The 23275-nt window shown below is 42.6% G+C and overlaps 1 protein-coding gene across 5 annotated transcripts in view; it reads right to left on the bottom strand.

Annotated features, from left to right (window-relative positions):
* Nucleotides 1-13565: 13565 nt before the first annotated feature.
* LOC108713838 (synaptotagmin-7) overlaps nt 13566-23275 on the bottom strand; it is a 237563-nt gene continuing 227853 nt past the window's right edge. For all 5 annotated transcript variants that reach the window (XM_041589935.1, XM_041589936.1, XM_041589937.1 and 2 more), the window contains 3 exons: nt 22137-22251; nt 21327-21526; nt 13566-15026 (listed from right to left, as the gene is read on the bottom strand). In XM_041589935.1, coding sequence (XP_041445869.1) covers nt 14922-15026; nt 21327-21526; nt 22137-22251 — 420 coding nt within the window. In that variant the 3' untranslated portion in view covers nt 13566-14921. The remainder of the gene's footprint in view (nt 15027-21326; nt 21527-22136; nt 22252-23275) is intronic.

Here is a 23275-nt window from a genome sequence, read left to right as displayed (position 1 = left end):
GGACCCCGGAAGTGTGGGTGCCGGCAAGTGTGGGCGGCAGCAGGGCGGGTTAGGGTTGGGTGCGGGTCAGGGAAACCCTGACCCGAACATCACTACCCACCAATGTATTATTTTGAGTAAATGGATCTGACAGCATTGTTGCAAGCAGTAAGGAGGGGAATGCAGGCTTTTCGGGCCCCACAGGCCCTTTGGTTTAAAGCTCTGCTGATAGTTTGTTACACCACTTCATCGCAGCATCTTGTTATCTGCCATTCTAAGATTACTGTAGAGTTCTGCTTTTTTATTTACTAAGATATAGTAGCCTAACACATTTGGTGCCAAGCAGGTACTTAATCCAGGGTTCCCACAGCAGCCTGCGCCAATCACTGCAGCATAGTTGCGTCACAAGCAATACCCTAAAAAAAGAATCATTCCAACTGGTTTTCATCAAAAAGCAGTCACAACTGTTTCCACAAATGCACTTGGTTCACTACACTTGATGGTAGGAGCAGCATTCAGAGCAAGTGCTGCAGAGGTAGAAATAAGAATTCATTTATCTTTGTGCAGTTTGCTTTATTCGCCCATTTTGCTTCCATCCAGATAAAACAATTTCCAGTTCGGCAGGTTTTGGCTTTGTTGGGAGCTGAAGTTTTTTTTTTACAAATGCTGTGGATGGAAGGCAGGCAGTCTGGCAGGGGGGCCTCCAGCTGTACAGCCCCAGGTTCTTGCAACTTTACCTTGTCAACACAAGAGGGCGCTCTAGGACAGCTAGTCTTTAGATGTTGGAAACCATGCCTGAGGCATCACAGCTTGTCTCCACCTGTTCTCTCATTGCCATTCTTTACAGTATCTCTTCCGTTACTCCCCCACCTCCCCAGAAGCACAAATATATACACAGCACAGTGTCTCCTCTATGCCAGTCCCACGTACTTTCCACCTGATGTATAATCATAAATTGCTCTTTGCTTTCTTATAAATTAGAACTGTCCAACCTTCAACCCTCCAGCTGTTGTTGATTTACAACTGCCAGCATCTCATGACAGTCACAGAATACTGGCAGTTATCATTTTACTTATCTAGAGAGTTGTCACTTGGACATCATAACAGATCCCATATCTATATGACAGAATTGGGCCGCTTTATCTTTAAACCCAAGCCCCTGTATTTTCCTGTATTTCTATCCATTTTCATTTGTTTCCACCCCTTCCCCCATCAGCTTACTGAATTTCAGACTGTTTTCTCTTGACTCTGTCTGTTGTTGATGATTTTTAGACTAAATCTGTTTATCTCCTCTTACGTGAGTCTGGAATCTTTTGAAATGAGTCCATGAGACCTGTTCTTCTTCTCTCCCATCTGCAGTCCTCTCACCATCTGGTTAACTGTAACTTTATCTTAATTCACAAGAAAATTCAGAAATGTTACCAAGAAGCAATTTAACCCGCCCAAATACTGCCCACATTTTTATGGCTGCGTAACCCCTATGTAATTAAAAAAGAGTATGAATGCCTGATGTTACGAAATCACCTGTGCAGCAAAGTAATACAGTTTTCTTCTTGTGTGTATATATATATATATATATATATATATATATATATATATATATATATATATATATATATATACTGTAGTCCTGTGAACATAATCACATAGCCAAAGGGCAAACTGGGCTGAACAATGACTTGTTCTGGTTCCTCGGATACCTTAAAATTTGGTACTTGTCAGTAAGGTTAAAGGAGATTTATGGCTTGGGATGCTACCAATTGATTGCTTTCCATGTAAAAGCTATTAATGTATTAATATATGGCAGCTGGTGTCTTTTTGGAGAGGCTAGGCCTCCATAAAACATCATTATTCTCCATCTATGTTTAGGGTAGTATTTCTCAAAATGTGGGTTTGCCTACCATAGGGTTCATGGTAGAAGATCAATTTGCATGAGTTTAAGGTTAAGTGTTTACATATAGTCTAGTATCCCTAAACTGGGGGTCCCCAACCTTTTTTACCAGTGAGCATCATTCAGATGTAAAAAGAGTTGGGGAGCAGCACAAGCATGAAAAACTTCCTGGGTAGTGCAAAATATGTGCTGTGATTGGTCATTTGGTAGCCCCTATGTGGACTGGCAGCCTACAGGAGGCTCAGTTTGGCAGTACATCTGGTTTTTATACAACTAAAACTTGCCTCCAAGCAAAGAACAGAAAAATAAGCACCTGCTTTGAGGCCACTGGGAGCAACATCCAAGGGGTTGGTGAGTAACATGTTGTTCTTGAGCCACTGGTTGGGGATCAGGTCCTAAATAGGGATGTAGCGAACTGTTCGCCGGCGAACTAGTTCGCGCGAACTTCGACTGTTCGCGTCCGCCGCAAGTTCGCGAACGTCGCGCGACGTTCGCCAATAGGCGTTCGCGTCAAAATCGTTCGACCATTCGACCATTCGATCGCTAAAATCAAACGATTTTCGTTCGATTCGAACGAAAATCGTTCGATCGAACGATTAAAATCCTTCGATCGTTCGAATCGAACGATTTTCGGATGTTCGAAGTTCGCGAACAGTTCGCGAACTGTTCGCATTTTTTGCCGGTGTTCGCGAACGGCGTTCGCGAACACATACTCGGCGGTTCGCTACATCCCTAGTCCTAAACCATACTAGAGTGACTATTACTAATGCCAAGGGTTGGGCCTGACCAAGTGTTTTACTACAAAGGGAGGCTTTTAAAAAAAGTCTTAAGACTTCTGCCCTTGGGTGAAGGATATGTGGGGGGAAGTTGGCTTCTTTCAACAGGAAATCTGCACTTGACCTAAACTTGGTTATAACCGTCCTACTTGTCTTTAAAGGGATACTGTCATGGGAAAAAATGAATCAGTTAATAGTGCTGCTCCAGCAGAATTCTGCACTGAAATCCATTTCTCAAAAGAGCAAACAGATTTTTTTATATTCAATTTCAAATCTGACATGGGGATAGACATTTTGTCAATTTCCCAGCTGCCCCTGGTCATGTGACTTGTGCCTGCACTTTAGGAGAGAAATGTTTTTTGGCAGGCTGCTGTTTTTCCTTCTCAATGTAACTGAATGTGTCTCAGTGGGACATGGGTTTTTACTATTGAGTGTTGTTCTTAGATCTACCAGGCAGCTGTTATCTTGTGTTAGGGAGCTGCTATCTGGTTACCTTCCCCTTGTTCTTTTGTTTGGCTGCTGGGGGAAAAAGGGAGGGGAGTGATATCACTCCAACTTGCAGTACAGCAGTAATGAGTGATTGAAGTTTATCAGAGCACAAGTCACATGACTTGGGGCAGCTGGGAAATTGACAATATGTCTAGCCCCATGTCAGATTTCAAAATTGAATATAAAAAAATCTGTTTGCTCTTTTGAGAAATGGATTTCAGTGCAGAATTCTGCTGGAGCAGCACTATTAACTGATTCATTTTGAAAAAAATGTTTTTTCCCATGACAGTATCCCTTTAAAATCCATGTTTCACTAAGGGGGTTATTTACTAAACGCCAGGTCTGGCTTTTTGGGGAAAACGTGAATTTTTGCTTTTTTAAATGGAAAGTAAAGGCTAAAATAGAATAAGGCTAGAAATGCTGTATTTTGTATACTAAACATAAACATGAAGTTACTGCACCACAAGCCTAATCAAACAAATGATTTATGCTTTCAAAGTTGGCCACAGGGGGTCACCATCTTGTAACTTTGTTAAACAACTTTGCAAGACCAAGACTGTGCACATGCTCAGTGTGGTCTGGGCTGCTTAGGGATCGTCATAAATGATCAAAACAGGGAAACAAACAAAGCTGCTTGAGTTCTGCATGGCTGAGAAGTTGGGCGGGGGCTCCCCCTGCTGTTCATAAGTATGATTGTTTCCCTGCAGAGCAGTTAGGGACCGTCTGACAATTCCTATCCACAGCAGTAAATGAAGGAAGAGTTTCACTGCATACAGTCAGGTTTCTTATAAAAACGGTGCACATTTTTTAATTGAAGTAAATTGGAGATAGGTTTCTTTTTCATTAAAGAAAGTAAAAATTGGATTTTATTTTTTTGCCTTTACGTGCCCTTTAAACAAACTTTTTAAAGCCCAATACTGTAAAAAGACAGAATCTGAAAATCCGCCATCTCAGACTAGCCGAGGTTGTATATAAGTCAGTGGGAGAGGTCCCTATCCTATTTGGGAGTTTCTTTGGTCTGCGCTAGAATTAGCCAAAAAATCCAACTTTTTCAGGCAAAAATCAGAAAAAATTAAGTGATTTGCATTTAGCTCGAATTTGTCAAGTTTTTGCCTGATCCGATTAAATTGAGCTTTTATAATAATAAATAAGGTCAAATTGTGGATTCTAGTTAGGTCGGACTTTATTTAATTAAAAAATCTGAAAACTTTGCACATATAATGTATTAAAAAGGACGTTTTAATTAATTCTTATTTACTTCTAGATGCTTATCATCGCAGGGCTGTAAGCACCCGTTTTTATTGCGTCTGTGTGTAGTGACTTTGAAGTGGGTGGAAAAGAGCCAGAGAGTATTAAAAAGCACCCGATGCCAAGGCAGACTGAGCCAACTGCTAATTGCAACTGAAACTGTAGCAAAACACAACACTTCATGAAACAAACACTATCCCTCCAACTTATTTTGAAAAAGTGGATGGCACTAGTATCAACTGTTGGCTTCCATTTTATATGGTTTTATTTTGGTTCAGGGCTTTGCAGACTTAAAAGAGATCTTCTCTGGGTTTTGCTGTTTGCTCATTGCCCCCATCCAGGTTAAATAATGTACCTCATGGGCAGCAGGTGAGCGGTGATGACGGCACTACACTTGGCACTTTAATAGGATTTATTGCAATATGTACTGTCAACAACCACAACCACTCTCAACTAGATTTATTCCAATTTCCACTTGTTCCAATTGCATGGAAAGGATCGTTTCCTTACTATAAACATACTGTTTGTTTATCCAGTGCAGCCATCAGGATCTCCGTCCTGTATGAAAAACTCAATAGCAAACACATCTAATTACAATTGTATGTCCAATAGTGCAGGGGGGCCCAACCTTTTTAACCATGAGCCACACTCAGATGTAAAAAGAGTTAGGGAGCAACACAAGCATAAAAAAATGTATCTGGGTGGAGCAAAACAAGGGCTGTGATTGGCTATTCCGTACCCCTTTGTGGACTGGCAGCCTACAGGAGGCTTTGTTTGGCAGTACAGAATTCAAAGCTAAGCACCTGCTCTGAGGCCACTGAGGGCAACATCTAAAGGGTTGCGGATCACTACAATAGTGTATACGATTCCTTGCAGATAGCATTGTGTCTGGAATCGGATCTACCACCCCAGCACTTTAAAGCAGCAGTACAAATGATTGCACCACTAATTGGTCTGATCAATGTACGACAGTTTGCGGGGCAGTTTCAACAGATAATCCTTGTGAAGTGAGTCACCGGCTTCATGAAATATTTTTCTCTTTAGTTACTGGTGATCCTATTCAGGTCTGGACTGGGAGTCAAAATAGGCCCTGGCATTTCAAGTACACAGAGGCCCAACCAGTCCCCCACTAGCCCACTCCACAGTGACTGTCTATGGCACATTACAGCAGCCCCTCTGGCATTTGCCAGAACTAACAGGTTGCCAGTCTGGGCCTGTTCCTATTGTTCAGGCAGTTGGCCTCAACAAATGGAACAATACAGAAGTGTCCATCCCGTGTATGGCCACTTGCAGCATTTCCTTCTGTTTGGCACGCTGACCAATAATTTGGTTAATGTACCGTCAACCTGTCTATGGCCACCTTAATGTTATCAAGTTGGGGACGTGCATTTAAGCTGGTTGCAATGGGCAGATTCACTGTTTTGGGACAAATCAGTTTTGACACCCAAACCAGTGGTTGGATCATAAAGCAGCACTGCACAGACCCATTTGGAGAGGACACATTTCAGCCCAATGCATTTTTTGCCCAGTAGGTTTTTCCAATCCTCCTGATGAACACCTGACAAAGTCCCTAACAGATATTGGTCATAGAGGTCGTTGGTTGCGCCCCATACATGGATCAGTAAGTTACTGATGAGTAGCTGCTTTTTACACCACCTTTTTGCACTATCATAGACTCTCTCAGAGGGTTAGTGCTACTGAGGACATCTATTGGAATCAAGAAAGATGTTTGCATGGGGGTCTTTGCCTAAGGGTAGAGGCACACAATTCTATTTGGGAGAGATTAGGCTTCGTTTTCCAAAGTCGCCCGAAGATTCCTCTTGAGGCAATCTCGGACGACTTCAGAAAATGAAGCGATCCGAGTGCCATCCCGCCGGCAATTTCGATTCTAGCCTGCGGGAAGGCAGTTCGGGAGATTAGTCGCCCGAAGAAGAGGCGATTTGTCGCCAGGTGACTAATCTCCCCGAATCTCCACGTGTGTCTCTGCCCTAAAAAGCAAGCATAGATCCCTGAAGAACTTGATAAGTTCACTCATCAAGAAGAGAATCAAGAGGCGTTAATCTCCATCGTATGCCATGGCAAACAGTTGGACTCATTCAGGCCCGGATTTGTGGAAAGGCCACCTAGGCCCGGGCCTAGGGCGGCAGGATTTTAGGGGGGCGGCATGCTGCCCAACCACACCCACATTGGTTCAAAACACTGGTGATGCGCTGGTGATATAATCATTTTTTAAATTTCCCGTGCACCAATCCCAATTGCTCCTGTCCCCCTGGAGGGGACAGGGGCGACAAACGGCAGTGGGCCTAGGGGTGCCCACTATGTAAATCTGTGGACTCATTACAAAAGTGTGTCACTAATTTAATGCTGCTTATACTTTTTCTATGGCAAAATCTAATCATCTCAATTACCTGTAAATTCTTTTAGTCCCAAATGCATGGATTCACTAAATGAATTTTAAAGAAGGTCCACAATCTAAGGTGCATATGATCTAATTGGGTTCCCTTTCAGCATCCCTAGTAATGATCAGTTATTATTTATTCTAAAAAGAATCAATAGAGGCTTGGCTTCTAATGACAATACAAACAGGAGCCACGTGGAAGTAGAGGATTCACAGACCATTCGTTTTGTAGATGTGAGTTTAACTTCGAGAGGCCTGTCGGTATGATGAGTAACATCTCTTCAGCCTCAATAAAGATCTAACTGCATCGGTGGGCAGCACATTGACTCAACAATAACATTTGATATAAGATTTAGGGTCTCCCTACGGTTAATGGAGAGTATCATGTATGAAAAGGGACATTTGCAATGCAATATAACTATTTCTCTGGACCATTAACTGCCACTATATTCAAATCGATTGCTTTTCAAGGTTTCGGGAAACAAAATGATCTCAAATTTAAAATTACTGTTTTTTTTAGGTTTTTATGCCATGGAACCCTTTTCATGCAGATGTCAACATGAAGATTTACTGTTATCCTAATATAACAATATCACACAGGTATAATTAAATGATAACTATGAAAATGAAAATCAAGTTTCAACTTCAACAAATAAGGATATTTCAAAATATAATCAATTCAAAATTCGGTAACATTTCTGAAAATGATCAAGTTACCCTTCAGTCTCTCTCTCTCTCTTCATGCAGCTTTGTGTCGGAGTCGGTTATTTTAATAGACAGTTTGCTCTAATACATTGGCTTGGAAGAGGAAGCACACATCAATGTATTTGACCTAACTGTCAGTCAAAATATGACTCCTGCATGAAGAGTAACAGATTGCTGAGAGGGGAATATTGAAGGGTGACGTAATAATTTCAGAAAAAGTATAGAATTTTTAATTCACTGCATTTAGAATGTTTCTTATTTCCACGGGATGAATCTCATAAAATTTTTATTTTCAAGGTTGTTCTCCTTTAAATTGGATGATAAAGCATTTAAATAACTCTACCATTATACAACTTCGCTGGCTTTAAAAGCTACAGATAGTTAATTTGCAAGTTTGATTTGCAACAACTGCCAAACACTTAAAGGGTCCAAAGCCACCTCCTGATTTTATAGGGGGCAGTTAGAGAGCTTTAGAATTAAGTGTGCAAATCATTTTACAAAATACAAAGGAAGTAATTTGCAATGTGCACCTTTCTTTTTATGAAATTTCCTCTCTCTTAGAGCTGCCATGACTGGGCGGAGCTAGCTGCTGTCTTTTCCCCATGCCACACCCCTTTTGTGTATTAATATTAATTTTACACATTCAGAATCTCGGCTTCTTTTGCTAGTGGTGATGTTATTATGAAGACTGTTGTAAGAAACTGTTTCGGCATCTCTGTTGTTGCTCTGCAATTTCCAGAATATCAAGTTCAGTTAATAAAGGTTTAAATGCAACATAAGGGTACATCAAGAGCAGCACCAATGATGGCAGAACTCAGAAGCAAGATGGTGGCGCAGAGCTCCCGACAACAGGATCCTGGGCAGGTGCATTTTTCAGGAAAGGGGAGCACTTGACCAAGGTCTGAGGATAGCGATATTAAAGGGAAAGTAAAGTCTTAAATAGAATAAGGCTAGAAATGCTGTATTTTGTATACTAAACATAAACATGAACTTACTGCACCACAAGCCTAATCCAACAAATGATTTATGCTTTCAAAGTTGGCCACAGGGGGTCACCATCTTGTAACTTTGTTAAACATCTTTGCAAGACCATGACTGTGCACATGCTCAGTGTGGTCTGGGCTGCTTAGGGTTCATCATAAATGATCAAAACAGGGAAACAAACAAACCTGCTTGAGTTCTGCATGGCTGGGAAGTAAGGCGGGGGCTCCCCCTGCTGTTCATAAGTATGATTGTTTCCCTGCAGAGCAGTTAGGGACCATCTGACAATTCCTATCCATAGCAGTAAATGAAGGGAGAATTTCACTGGATACAGTCAGGTTTCTTATAAAAACGGTGCACATTTTTAAATTAAAGTATATTGGAGATAGGTTTCTTTTTCATTAAAGAAAGTAAAAATGGGATTTTATTTTTTTGCCTTGACATGCCCTTTAAGGGCATTTGGTCATAGGCTCCTTGATCCCACTGGTATGTCTGTGGTTAAAGCAATCTTCTGAATCCATTTTGTTCAGTGATCTTATTGGCATGTCTGCGGTTAATGCAATGCAGCGAGGATTGCAGTGAAATCATTAAACAAAATACATAGAGAGTTCCCTTGGATTAATAATGTCACTGGTACGTCCGGAGTTTATGCAATGATTTGAAAACATTTCCTGCAGTGATCTTTTTTGGCATGGCTGGGGTTAATGCAATGCTCATTATTAATTTTGTCACTGGTATATCTAGGGGTCAATGTCAGAATCCATTTTCTAGTAACTTTACTAGCATACTTATGCAGTGCTCATTCTGGCTAAAGGGAGTACCAATAAACTTTTGTTGCCACCTGCTACATTTTTTGGGGGGCCAAAGTCAAAGTTCCTGTTAGAGGGGCTGCCTGCCATAAAAGCCATGTTCTCAGATTAGATTTTCAGTTTGGACAAACTGCCGTGGGAGCGAGGTTAAAAATCAGCACCTTAGCAGCAATCCCACTTCATTCCACCTTTCCAGCGGACAGACATTCTCGCTGCTGATGCGTTTCTCACTGGCGAACTCCATTTAGGAATTAATGAGCTCATTACTTCAGGGACCCATCAGACGTTTTCATGGTACTAATGTACCCACCAACTGCTTGAACAATGTGTCCTGTATCCGTGGGAAATTCGGCTGCTCATTACCAGTGGTACATTTTGTAGACGCTGCTCTTTGCTGATCTATATGTTAATTTAGTTAATCAGTTGCATAGCTCATGAGGGACATTCAAACAAAAATCGTCGAGATCCATCTTTAATGTGAACAGTTAAATTATTTATTGTGGGCTGCTAATGTAACTGTTTCTGCAATGTCTTCTTAACCCCGGAAAGCCTTCAGTCTAATGCACACTTACTGGTACGAGCAATGCTATAAATTTTAAGGGAACTAAGGGAGAGTGCAAGCATTTTCCTTCTTGTGCCATTTCCAGCCTGGCGGGTGGCAGAACACTTGCTATTGTTCCTTCGCAGATGATAACTATGAATGTCTGCAGAGAGACAATGGCGAGCGTTTTGCCATTTGCCCGCTGAGATGGAATTTGGAAACAAAATGCTCACTGTCTCTGCTAACCTAAAGTAGTGGTTGTCGGACTTAGTTCCCCTTGGAGTTCCGGTTTTGCTCAGGGCCTCTCTTAGCTCATAACAAGGTTACAGATAGGAAAACATACACACCATAAGTTCCCTTCAGTATTGGTGAGTTCCAAAGCAACCATGGAATTACAAACTGGTAACAGTTACAGGGTTTTCACGCATCCTTAGTTGCAGGCTGAATGGTTGCATTGCTGCTCCCTATAAGTGGACGCAAGTTTTTAGGTGCAGCATGAATGGGTTCAAGTCGCTTTGTCAATAGCACCTATGCTTGCTCAGGTCCAGGTTTGGACTGGGCCTGTGGGACACCAGGTAAAAGCCTGGTGGGCCCGGGCTTCATGGACCCTCTTGACCAAGAACCAAACCCTGTGAAAGACTGTGTGCTTGCTGTGCTCCACCTGACCTCCCCAGGGCAGAAATTAAATTAAAGTATGTGCAGGGGGGAGAGGGGAGGTTGCAGTCTGGAGGGGGGCTAAATGGGTGTGTGGGGGCCAGCAGGTGGCAGCCCTAGTAGGCCAAACTAGTGTTTTGCACTTGTTTTCCAGTTGTAAATGAGGCATAGAAAATTCGCCAGCGACGGCTTCGCTCACATCGCAACACTTCGCCAGGCGAAGATTTGCCAGGACAACACTAAATCACTAAAATCCAAAATTGCGTCCAGAGCGCAAAACACTGGCGAAGTAGCGCTGGTGTTAATGCGCTAAGCAATCTTAAGTTACGCTAGCGTTGGCTAATTTGCATACGGCGGGAAGTTAAAGTTGAATGGATGTATATGTTGCAGCAAATACATTACATTACACAAGCCCGGGAAACCTTAATAAAATAAAATAAAGTTGTTATATTGCCCTACACATGAGCCCAGTGTATAGTTTATGTGCCATATGTAAGGAAATGTAGGGGGAGGGTACACAAAAAAAATTTAGAGACTTTTGCAGCCTATCACCCTGAAAAACTGAAAAGACGCCAGCGCCAAAGACGCCAACTAAAAATTGAAGAAGCCCTATACATTCCATTGTACTTCGCCTGGTCTGAGCTGGCAAAGGCAAGTCCGGCGGAACAGGTAACGTTCAGTAAAATGCGCATCTTAGTGAATTTGTGAAGTAACGCTCTTTCACCAGAGCGAAACTTCACCTGGCGTAAGAGTGCGAAGTACGCCAACACCCGTTAGTAAATCAGCGAAGTAACAAAATGACGTCACGCTGGCGAATTTTCGCTAATCTTACTCACTTCACGCTTTAGTAAGTTTGCCCTTAAAGTGTTGCCATGCTGCTCCACGATCATCATTTTGCCCTTGTTCACCTGTTAACTCTTCCTACCCGCAATTGCTCTTTTCAGTTGCCCCTCTCCAAACCCCCAGCTCTGCATGTCAAAAGGAAATGGACTTAGAAATCTGCACAACTTGTATTTTAAATCTGTAGAATAGGGCGTTAAAGGAACAATAACACCAAAAAATGTAAGTGCTTTAAAGTAATGACAATATCATTTACTGTTGCCCTACACTGGTAAAACGGATGTGTTTGCTTCAGAAACACTACTATAGTTCATATAAACAAGCTGCTGTGTATCAATGACGGAAATTGAAAAAAGTCTATATGGCACAGGTTAAATAGTGGATAACAGATAACACCATTATGTTTTACAGAGCTTATCTGCTGTGTAACCTGAGCCTTTTCTCCTTTGAATGGCTGCCCCCATGGCTACACAGCAGCTTATTTATATGAACTATAGTAGTGTTTCTTAAACAAACACACCAGTTTTACCAGTGCGGGCAACACTTCATTTTATTTTTAGAAAACACTTTCCATTTCTTGATTTTACTGTTCCTTTAAAGTGAGAAATGCAAATAAAGCAATAGAGGCAGAAAATGCAGGGTCCATTTCCCACACATATCCAGAAAAGCACTTTATTTGCAATGTACCTTATAGTAAGTAACATGCCTGTGTCAGATCAATGACAGGACACAATAGTGATGTGGAGAAGAGCCTACAGCAGCTGTCACAGCTCTATGAAACCCTTCTCCGTCCATCCAGAACTGGGTGCAGTGATGTGACAGTGGACTGAGGCTTCTGATTGGAGAGGCTCCCTGCATAAGCAATTAGCCACTAAACTGCGCTATTTTCATTGATTTATGTGAGTATATTTATCTATGTGAGTGGTCCAGGAATAGGTACCAACACTGAATATTAGATCCAACTGTGATCTGAAATCATATCCATATCAATTGCAGTTGCAGTCCAACATGACCTCTAAAAATGTCAGGACTGTGCCGTTTCTGGTGCTCTGCGTCAAAATGACACCCTTTATTGTTTAGGCCCAAGTGTGATGTGCCTGTTAATTTCACCCACAGAGGGAACCCCTAGATAACTTCCATGGGTCCCGTGCATCAATAGGTGCACTTGCGCCTAGTCTGAACAGACACAATGGGGTAAATACAAGTATGAGGAGCACGTTTAGGCACAAACACATTTAATGAATGGCATTAGCACCAACTGTGACCATGAAAAGGTTCTTGGGGTGCCAAATAAGTGCTTTGATTGGCCATTTGGTAGCCCCCTGTGTGGACTGGCAGCCTACATTGAGGTTCTGTTTGGCAGGACACCTGGTTTTTATACAACCAAAACTTGCCTCCAAGCCTGGAATTCAAAAATAATCACCTGCTTTGAGGACACTGGGAGCAACATCCAAGGGGTTGGAGAGCAACATGTTGCTCACGAGCTACTGGTTGGGGATCACTGCTATAAGGAGTAGGAAGGGAGATCTTCTCTATGCTAATTATACAATGGGGTATGGAAGTGCAAAACAGATTATCATGGTAATTATATAGTGCAGTGTTCATTAGTGAATATACATTCTTGGCATCACGAAGCAAAGCTGTGTGCTCATTATCAGAATAGGAAGTATAGGGAGATGCTCCGTAGCTCTGTATCACGCCGCTTGTTTTTTACCCAGACAGAATCCATGTGTGGATTATCATCAGTATTACTGTATGCAGCAGCATTCATATTTCCTTTGTTGTTTCAAACCCCCCAAAAAATAATGTAATTCTGAGCAACTCTACGACATAAATTCATTAATTAAAAATGGAATCGCTGACCTAAAAACCCTTTCGATTTCATTGCCGTATGGGTTGCCATAGTGAATAATAAAAGAATTGTATGCAAATATACTTGAAACAAAAAAATCGTTTATTTCCATTGAAAACCCCAACGTGTTTCACCTCCCATTAAAGCAGCTCTGATTTTTTGTGCCCTTGATGAAGGCACCCTAATTTAGTGGTAGTCAAAATTGGGTCTTTCCATGTAAATACACTATTTTTTGTATCAAGTATATTTGAGTGCCCTGCTATTCTTATATTATTCTGTATATCCTGGGGGTCACCAAATTTCTTTTGCCATAGTGAATAATGAGTGATAGATACACAGACCAGATCTTATGTTTTCCTTTGACCCACTGGATCCTGTGCCTGAAACAGACTTAAAAACTCGGACGGAAAATGTTTTATTTTTATTAAGCACATTGTATTTTTTCCTTGTTTCCACACAGACACCATAATCAGCACGTTTTCAGTTAGTTTGTACTCTATACACACGTCTCTGGAGCCGAGACAGCAAAAAAGAGACCCTGGGAAGATCTGAGGCCTCATCCTGGAAGACTCAATGTGGCTGGTGATACTCAGAAGGCCAGGGAGGTACTGATATGTACAGGTCATTAAAGGATCACCAGGAAAGAAGGGCTTTCACCTCTATCTTATCCTTTTTTCCAGGAGTTACTGAGCTCCATGTGCTGTAAATGGCAGCATCCTCTTTGGCTCTAGACTTGCTCATGGAAACCATAGGGCTGCCAGTTGGGTGCCGGAAAATCGACCCAATCCATCATGGCAGCCCAATGGTCACTGTCTATTTATTATCAACAATCTGGAAAATCTACAATGGAGCAACCTTGACTCTGAGCTTCTCCCTACAACACAACATTGTAGTTGATTTTTTTTAAAACTTTTTTTCCCCCTTTTTTTAGTGAAACTGTGAAAAAAGGAAACCCTTTTGTGAAAAAAACAGAATTAAAAAAAAATAAAAGGACAACGAAGGAAGCTACAAATTATCATGATATGAAGATACGCAAGTGAACCAGAGCACTACCCCAACTCCGCCAAAGGGAGTGGATTGTGGGGGGGGAATAAAACACCCACTCGCACACACATTATTTTACACACACGTTGGACACTGAACACCACGCACATATGGCAAAGAGTCTGAGGACCGCAGTCCCTCGTAATCTGCCTCCATGTTCCACAAGTGGATGTTTCTCTGTAGCAATTTCTCCAGTATTGCTCATTACCACTGCTTTTTGTTTAAACAAAGATTAAACCCCCCCAAAAAAATAGAATCAGAGGGTTTAGTGCATCTTTGCACAACTACAAAAGGCGAGTTGCTGCGCCGGCCTCCACTACTGACGCACTCTAGATGTGCTTCTGCGGCTGCCGTGTGATTGAAGATGCTGTGGAAAGTTTGCAGCTTACTGACTGGCTTTCTACAGGGCCCAAATCTTGCCCAAGCTTTTTTTTTTCAGTGTCTCTGTAACACTGCTTTATGGTGTGCCACGCTTTGTGAGGCCAAGAGAGGAACCGCAGCTGTGCCTAATAAGTACCAGTTCTGGAGTACAAATCCTTGGTTAATTGCAAGTGGCACAGTCTGGTTCGGTTATCCAGAGATCCAAGCTTGTGGTTCCTTGGAGAAGCCTGCAGGTTGTGGTTGTGCAGACAGTAAGAGTGTGGCCAATGCATTGGTTTGGTTGAATGTAACCGAGGACTGCAGGAGATGACAGAGTGCAGAGAGGCCGTCAAATCAGGCCTTGAGTTGGTGCCACTGCGCTACAGCCGTTCTGGGGTGAGAGATCATATCCTTCCAGTGTTTGACTTCCCCGGGACCACTCTTCCATGACAGGTAAATCTACAGAGAAAAAACAGATGTCTTAGATGTGGGGTTTTTTCCCAGGCTACATCATGGTTCACCATCTTTATTGCACACACACGCAGCTTCCCAGTCTCCTCCCACTATTCCAGGGTCGGACTGGCCCGGCGGGACACCGGGAAAAAACCCGGTGGGCCCTACCCTCATGGACCAGACCCCAATCGTGAGAGATAAACAAGAAAAGAAAAAAAAAACGTAGCCGGCAAGCTGCGCCATCTGTGTATGCGAGCCGGCGTGGGGCAGCAGCAACATTCTGACATCCTTCATAAGTAATTAACTTTATAAAACTTAACACAGTTTATGCAAATACATAACACCAAGGGGAAAATTTACTAACCTCCGAAAATTCGCCAGTGACGGCTTCGCTCACAGCGCAACACTTCGGCAGTCGTAGAATCGCCAGGACATTGCTAATTCACTAAAATCCGAAGTTGCATCCAGGGCGCCGAATGCTGGCAAAGTTGCTCTAGCATTACTGCGCCAAGCGAAGCGTAGTTGCGCTAGCGTTGGCTAATTTGCACACTGTACTATAGCAGGTAGGTGCATAGAAAGAAATATATATATAATACAAATAATGACCATCTACGTTAATCTGCAACTGCGGGAAGTTAAAGTTGAATGGACGTATATGTTGCAGCAAAGTATATGTTGCAGCAAAGCCCGGGAAACCTTAATAAAATTATATAAAGTTGTTATATTCCCCTACACATGAGCCCAGTGTATAGTTTATGTGCCATCTTTAAGGTGCAATCCACATCTTAGTGAATTTGCGTAGTTACGTCCATTGGCCCGAGCGCAAATACGCCAGGCGTTAGGGAGCGAAGTACCGCTAGATTCTATCTCCTTCGCTAGCGAAGTTACGCCAGCGACCGTTAGTAAATTTGCAAATTTTCGCCCGCTTTAGTCACTTCTCCCTTTAGTAAATTTGCCCCCAAGTCTATGATCCAAGCCACTACATTGTCAGCGATCATGCCAACTACGTATCAATTTGCATTGCAAAATAAGAGAGCTAGAGAACAAAGGTTAACCTATACAACTTAAAATGAAGAGCAGTTGCAGATTAACGTAGAAGGTCATTATCTGTATTATCTATATATTTCTTTCTGTGTACCTACCTGCTATAGTACAGTTACCATGATCTGTATTCTAACCATATCTTTTATTCTGAGCCCTCCCCTGTCATTCATTCTGCACACTCCCCCATCTTTTATTCTGTACACCTTGTTGTCCTTACAGTGTATGTCTATACTTCCCTATTCTTTACAATCTCATTCTTTTATTTCCCCCTTTTCTTCTTTCAGTAGACTACCCAAATCTTTCATTCTGTACAATATCATTGTTTGTCATTCTGTATCTTGCCTCTGTCTTTCATTCTACAATCTCCAGTCGTTCTTTATACTGTACTTTCCTTGTCTTTCATTCGGTATGTTCCCCTTGTCCATCATATTGTTCACCCCCTTGTTCTTCATTATGCCTTCACCCTCAGCCCTTTTTATTCTTTATGCTTCCTCTGCCCTTCATTCTGTATGCACTCCTCTTTTATTCCATACATGCTCCTTTTCCTTCTTTCATTATTCTATATACTCTACTTGTCCTTCATTCTGTATACCCACTCTTTCTATCATTCTGTAAATGTCCTTCATTCTGAAGTACTTTTTTATGTAAACCGTCCCCCTGTCCCATATTCTTTGCTTTTATCTGTACATTCCCATTGTTTTACTTTACTCCATTTCTTCATTCTGCAATCTGTCATTCTTTCCAATACTGTTGTCCTTCATTAATTGTGTTCATTCTGTCCTTTATTCTTTGCATTCCATTAACTTAATTCTTTACACTCTTTTCTGCCTTCTTTCTTTTAACTCTCTTCTTCATTTGGTATGCTTGTTCTTCAAATTGCACACATTCTCTGATCTTTTTATTCTCCACATTCATTGTGTCTGCCCTCTTCCTTCATTCCATGCATGCTCCTATTCCCTTTGTCCTTCATTCTGTATACCCACTATTCTTGTAATTCTGTACATCCCCCAATGTCTTTCATTCTCCAGTCCTATTTTAGTTCTACTATCCTTTATACAGTGGCACTTTATAATGGCCTTCTTGTCTCCTACTATATTAATTTAACTGCTGGAGACTAGTAGGGCATACCTTATTTATGTAAATTCCCCCCCCCCAACCAGATAGGGACCCTTGCTTTCCTGAGTAGTGATGAGCCAACAAGCCATGGATTTGCGGCAAAATTCCACATTTCACCATCTGCACATTTTTTAGAGAAATCGCAACAAAAATTCACTGAGGAAAAATTCGTAGCAACAAAAAAAGTTGCAGAGACAAAAATGTCCCAGAGACGAAAAAGTCATCATAAGAAAAAACGCCCCTTGACATGCATTTAGACAAAAAAGTCGCCATAAGAAAAACACTCATTGACTTTAAAGGGATTCTGTCATGATTTTTATGATGTTTTTATTTCTAAATTACGCTGTTTACACTGCAAATAATTCACTATTTTGAAATTTAATTCCTGAACCAGCAAGTGTATTTTTTTTAGTTGTAATATTGGTGTGTAGGCGCCATCTCAGGTCATTTTGCCTGGTCATGTGTATTCAGAAAGAGCCAGCACTTTAGGATGTAGCTGCTTTCTGACAGGCTGTTGTTTCTCCTACTCAATGTAACTGAAAGAGTTGCAGCGGGACCTGGATTTTTACTATGGAGTGCTGTTCTTAGATTTACCAGGCAGCTGTTATCGTGTGTTAGGGTGTGTTCTCCTACTCAATGTAACTGAATGTGTCTCAGTGGGGCTTGGCTTTTTACAGTGGGGCTTGGCTTAGTGCTGACTTCGAGGGAGCTGTTATCTTGTGTTAGGGAGCTGCTATCTTCCCATTGTTCTGTTGTTAGACTGCTGGAGGGGGGGGGGTTGATATCACTCCAACTTGCAGCACAGCAGTAAAGAGTGACTGAAGTTTATCAGAGCACAATTCACATGACTGGCGCCAGCTGGGAAACTGACAATATGTCTAGCCCCATGTCAGATTTCAAAGTTAAATATAAAAAAATCAGTTTGCTCTTTAGTTAAATGGATTTCAGTGCAGAAGTCTGCTGGAGCAGCACTATTAACGGATGAGTTTTGAAAATAAAAAACATGTTTTTTCCCATGACAGTATCCCTTTAATGTATTTGGACAAAAAAGTCGCAGAGACAAAAAAACTTGCAACAAGAAAAAACTCCCATTGGCTTTAATGCATGAAAAACTGTCGCTTGTTGAGCCCATTCGCTCATTATTCCGGAGTTATCAGGTGCCCCATGTTCTTTTAACAAATAGAAAAGGCAATGGATAAGGGAGGCAGGAGACCAGGGTTACTACAACCAGGAGAAACCTATAGCTGAACTAAACCTTTGGGAAGGAGCATCATTTTAGTAACTAAATATATAATTTTTTCATTTTAGCCTCAAATATATCAGAGAAACCAAAAGGAGAAGATGATGGACAAGAAAGAGAGGGAGGAAGAACTATAATAAGCTATGATTAGTGGGGATTCTAGAAGCCATTAAAGCTGTTGATCTTGTAGTCTTTGTTATGTGACCCTGCAGAACTGGGCTGCACCGGTCACTAAAAACATGATAGATGCTCTTTTTCCTTCTCTGCACGAGGTCCGATGAGAGCCTGAGCAGTAAATGAATATATTGATCTTCTGTGAGCATTTCTACCTCTGCCTTTAATGGGCTTTTTTTGTCGCTTGTGTTGTCAGCCACTAATATGTTCTAGGCTATTAACTTCTTCCCTGGTTGTTCTGTCTATTCAATACTGGCAATGTCAAGTAACCGAGGTTACCAGAGAAAATAGTCCTTACATGTCAGATGCAAAAGGGTTAAATATGTTCCTGGCACCACGAAATGATGATGCTGTTTGTTACTTTCAGGACACATTTGTTTCATTCACATCTCGTTCTCCCTCATTAGCTCTCGTTTCCCCCTCTCTCATCCTCCCTCCTCATCTCATTTAATATCCTTTTAACAACCACTGAATCTCTTCTCTTCCTTGTCCATTGCTTCCCAGCTCCGTCCCTGTGACTTTTTACACATCATCTCCAGCTCATCGTATTGCAGCCGATCCCCTACACCATTCCACTCAGACAACGCCTTCGATGCCTCCATTACTCTCCTCGTGCGATCCTCTGAGAGCACACAGACTCACCCTCGCATACATCTACACTACGTACCTCTGCCTGACCACCAATCTTCTCCCTCAGAATATACTACATTGTGACACCCATCTGCTCTCTTTCAGCAGACGTCCTGGTTATCACATAAATTCCATCTCAGCAGCGTCTCCCTGTTCCCTTACTTCCTCCCTTCTCCACGCTTCGCTGACCACTACATCAACTAGCTGTACATCAATCACCTACCTGCCTTGCAGATGGTATAATGCAGTGCATCACCTCCACATGACAGCGAACCGCGTCCAGCTACTCCCAAGCTCTACTATTCCCTCCGCCAGCTAGCTACTACTAACAACACCGACGAATTCCTACATATTCGCCTATCTTCCTATACTCTCCACAGCATGCCCGAAGCTACTATCTCCCTCTCCCATTTTCTCTGCCCACACCTTCACACGACTGTATATTCCGAACAGAGCTACTATTTAATACACTCGATTTCTGCGAACTCGAGCTGTCTGACAATACCGTGAGATCTCTATCACCTCCTACACTCGCCTTATCTGATTCGCTTTCAGCCGCAGCCGTACCAATCGAGTATTGTCATACTGAAGCGTCTACTTTCTACAGCCCCCGAAGACCACCGTGCCTTGTCTACCAGCTGCACTGCTCGCTCGCCATTACCTCCAATCCTTTTTGCACGCCTAATACAACTTACCTCTGCATTCTGCTCCTCTTATCCATCTTCTCTTCGCAGTCCTGACTGTTACTCTGCTTCAGAACCTTCAAGCAATCCACATGCTTTGGACTCTTTTAGCATGATTCCATGGCCCTTTCACTTAAATTCTTCTCCAAAATCGCTCTCTTCTCATCCTCGTATTTTCCCTTCGTTCCCCCTATACATCCAACCCAACTCTACATCCCATCAGTTACATTGGTAACATGACACAGATCTCTAACCACCAGCTCTCTGCTGTCTTGAGATAGCCTTGCTCCACGCCAAGCTCACATGTGCCCTCCCAACTCTCTGTGACGCTCTCACTTCCCTCACCGCACAGCGCCCTTCTCGTCCTACAACCAAGCTCGACTATGCCACCCCACTATCTCTTCTCCCCAGCTCCTGATGCCACCCTCACTATCTTTCTCACCAGCACTTCCTGTCTATCATTACCATTTTCATACCAGCCACTCTGTGCGCCCTCCAACTTCTTTTCCCCACGCAACTTCTGATTGTCTCATCATGCCCTCTACATCAATATTCTACTACAAACCCTGCATCTCACTTCTTTCTCCCCAAGGCGTTACTCGTGTCTGCTCATCTTCCCTTACTAACCAGCTACTTGCCAACAACTCACTTCCCTTTCTCTCCCAGTTCCCTGTGCCTCACTCGAGCTCTTATCATCCCCACTCCTGTGCCTTACCTCTACTTCTCTCCCGCAGCTTATCTGTATCATCCCTTCTCAACCAAGCTCTCTGCACCTCACTTCTTTCTCCCCAGCTCCTGTGCCTCATATCATTTCTCCCATCCAGCTTCATTCGTAATCAACTGTCCCTCTTCTAACAAGAGCTACCTGTGCCTTACACTTCTTGTCTCCCACACGCCCCTGTGCGCTCACACTTGTTTCCTTACCTCCCGTCCACTCGCTGAAAAGAATACAACTGAAAAACACTCACGACACCCTTCCGTACATCTCGTCTAACAATCCTAGCCGAATCATATGAATTCTCTTCAACATCCCTCTTCCTAACCACAGCGTCCTGTCACCTCATACTACCATCTTCCTACTGACGCAAGCCAGGTTCTCTCTACTACCATTTAAAATTCTTTTTTTATTTCCATATACTACAATATCCACACTTGCCCTTTTCTTATCTATCACCCCTTTAAACCATTCTTCAGCCACCTGCTCAGCTTTTCATTCCCTGTGATCCCATGTGACTTAATTGTCACTCTGATGTCCCATGCACTTCTTTCTCACTGTCTACTGTATCTTTCATCTGCCTCCCAGCCAGCATGAGAGTTGCCCTATATTCCTAAGTAAGCAGCCCAGAGGGAGAAGCAGCACAGACAGAACAAGTAGTGGAAGATCTAGGATGGGCCCTTGTTCATTTCACTAGGTCCCACCTTGCCAATGACGTCGTTCCTGCTCAGCTTGTCTTTGTCCATGACAGTGATGATAATGGTTGTTTCCCGGAGCTTTTCAGTAGGGATGTCGAAGATAAACGACTCATTAAAAATAGGATTCAGGCAGCGCTTCATAACCACAGTCTTTTTCTTCTCAACTCTTTTATCCTTGTGCATAAGCCACACTTTCACGTAGGGGTCTGGGAAGAAAAGTGATTATAGGCAATGTGTCACTAATGTAATGTCACCAGGCTACACCCACTGTACCAGCAAAGAGGGAAATACACTCCATTTATATTCCCTTTAGCACTGTATACAATGTATATACTGTAGATAGACAGAACGAAGAGATAGATGTGATTGTGAGTTGCCAAATTTGCTTAAATAATTCTTATAGGTCATAAACAAAAGGCGCTAATTATTAATGGGGAGAGCCTAAGCCAAGGTAAGCAGCATGATCTGTATAAATGCCAAAGTGCAGAAGAAATGTTCTTTGCACACAATGAACTGCACACTAATACCTAACTGTCATTTAAATGAAAATGTATTAAAGGATACGCCACATTTCTCCCTATCTCTACTTTATGCCAACACCCCCATGTACAAAGTGGGGGACCAACTTCATATTAAAACCCTTGGTTTGAGAATGAGATGCTGGTCCACATATAGTGGGTATCTCATAGCAGAACTAGAAACCAAACACAGGGGATCATTAATGAGACAAGACATGGCTTATTTGTTGGACTTTGCCTATACATTCTTCTATACATAGAGCAGCATTGTTAACATGGGAATAAAACTGGCCCATACCTGAGGTACCTCCGATATCCATAGCTTTCAGGTTCCGTGCCTTTATAATATTAACAATTATGGAGTTAGTAGAAGGGTTGAAGCACAAAGACAGGAGCAATTCCCCTCGACTGCCCTGTTAAAAACAAAACAGAAATATTTTTTTTTACAATATCAGCAATCTGGTTACTAGGGTGCAAATTCCCTAGCAATCATCCATTGCTTTGAAGGAGGGACTGAAATACAAATGGAATCCACGTCCCGGACGACACATAAAGCAAAACGATGCATCCCAGCCGACGCCTCAGATTAGCTCAGATCGGCCCGCCCGACTTATCGGTACCCTAGCGCACACGTACATGCTGAATATCCACGAGCAATGTTCCATATCCTTTCACGACTTGTCCCGCCACTTTGCCGTTATCTATAATATTATAACGAAACTCGTCTCAGCTTATGCCGAACCGACGCCACAGTTACGCCTTATGCACTGACAGCGATTGAAGTGCGCACTACAATACTAGAAGACCACATGGAGCCAGCGTATCCCGAATCTGGACCTTGACTATGTATAAATCCACCAAATCATTACGATAAACTCAGTTCTTTTTGCTATACATATCTATACAACTGCAAGATTCACACATGTGCACCTCCGACCACAATCTAGGCAGCGCTGTCACACCGCACCTATCCCACGTAGATCCACTACCTCACGACCTCACTCATCGCTGTTGAAGCGTCACCTGGCCGAGAGTGATACTGCGTCGATGCTACTACCCCTCCAGAACTGCCGAGCACCGAGATGCCCAACGCACCGACGGTGACCATCCTGCCACTATCACACACCGACACTAATTGAACTCCACACCGCCGAAGTGAGAAACATAGCCGCAATAGCAGACCCAGACTCCACACATAGCAAGCATACAGATAACCGCGGGTAAATCAACATAAGTTACATCCTTCGAGAGAGCGAACACAGATTGCAGTCTCTTAGTCCGATCGATCGTGATGACCGGTAATGACTGCCTACGACCCATAGTATCGTTACTCACTACTATATCACTAACAACGCGATAGCCGCAACAAGATAAATGCACCGTGCTACATCTTATCTACACCGCGTAGCGACATGCAGATCACTACTAGCAGCGCGA

Source organism: Xenopus laevis, chromosome 4L (genome assembly GCF_017654675.1).
Source record: "Xenopus laevis strain J_2021 chromosome 4L, Xenopus_laevis_v10.1, whole genome shotgun sequence".
Taxonomy (NCBI): Eukaryota; Metazoa; Chordata; class Amphibia; order Anura; family Pipidae; genus Xenopus; species Xenopus laevis.
This window is presented reverse-complemented; position numbering and strand designations above follow the sequence as displayed.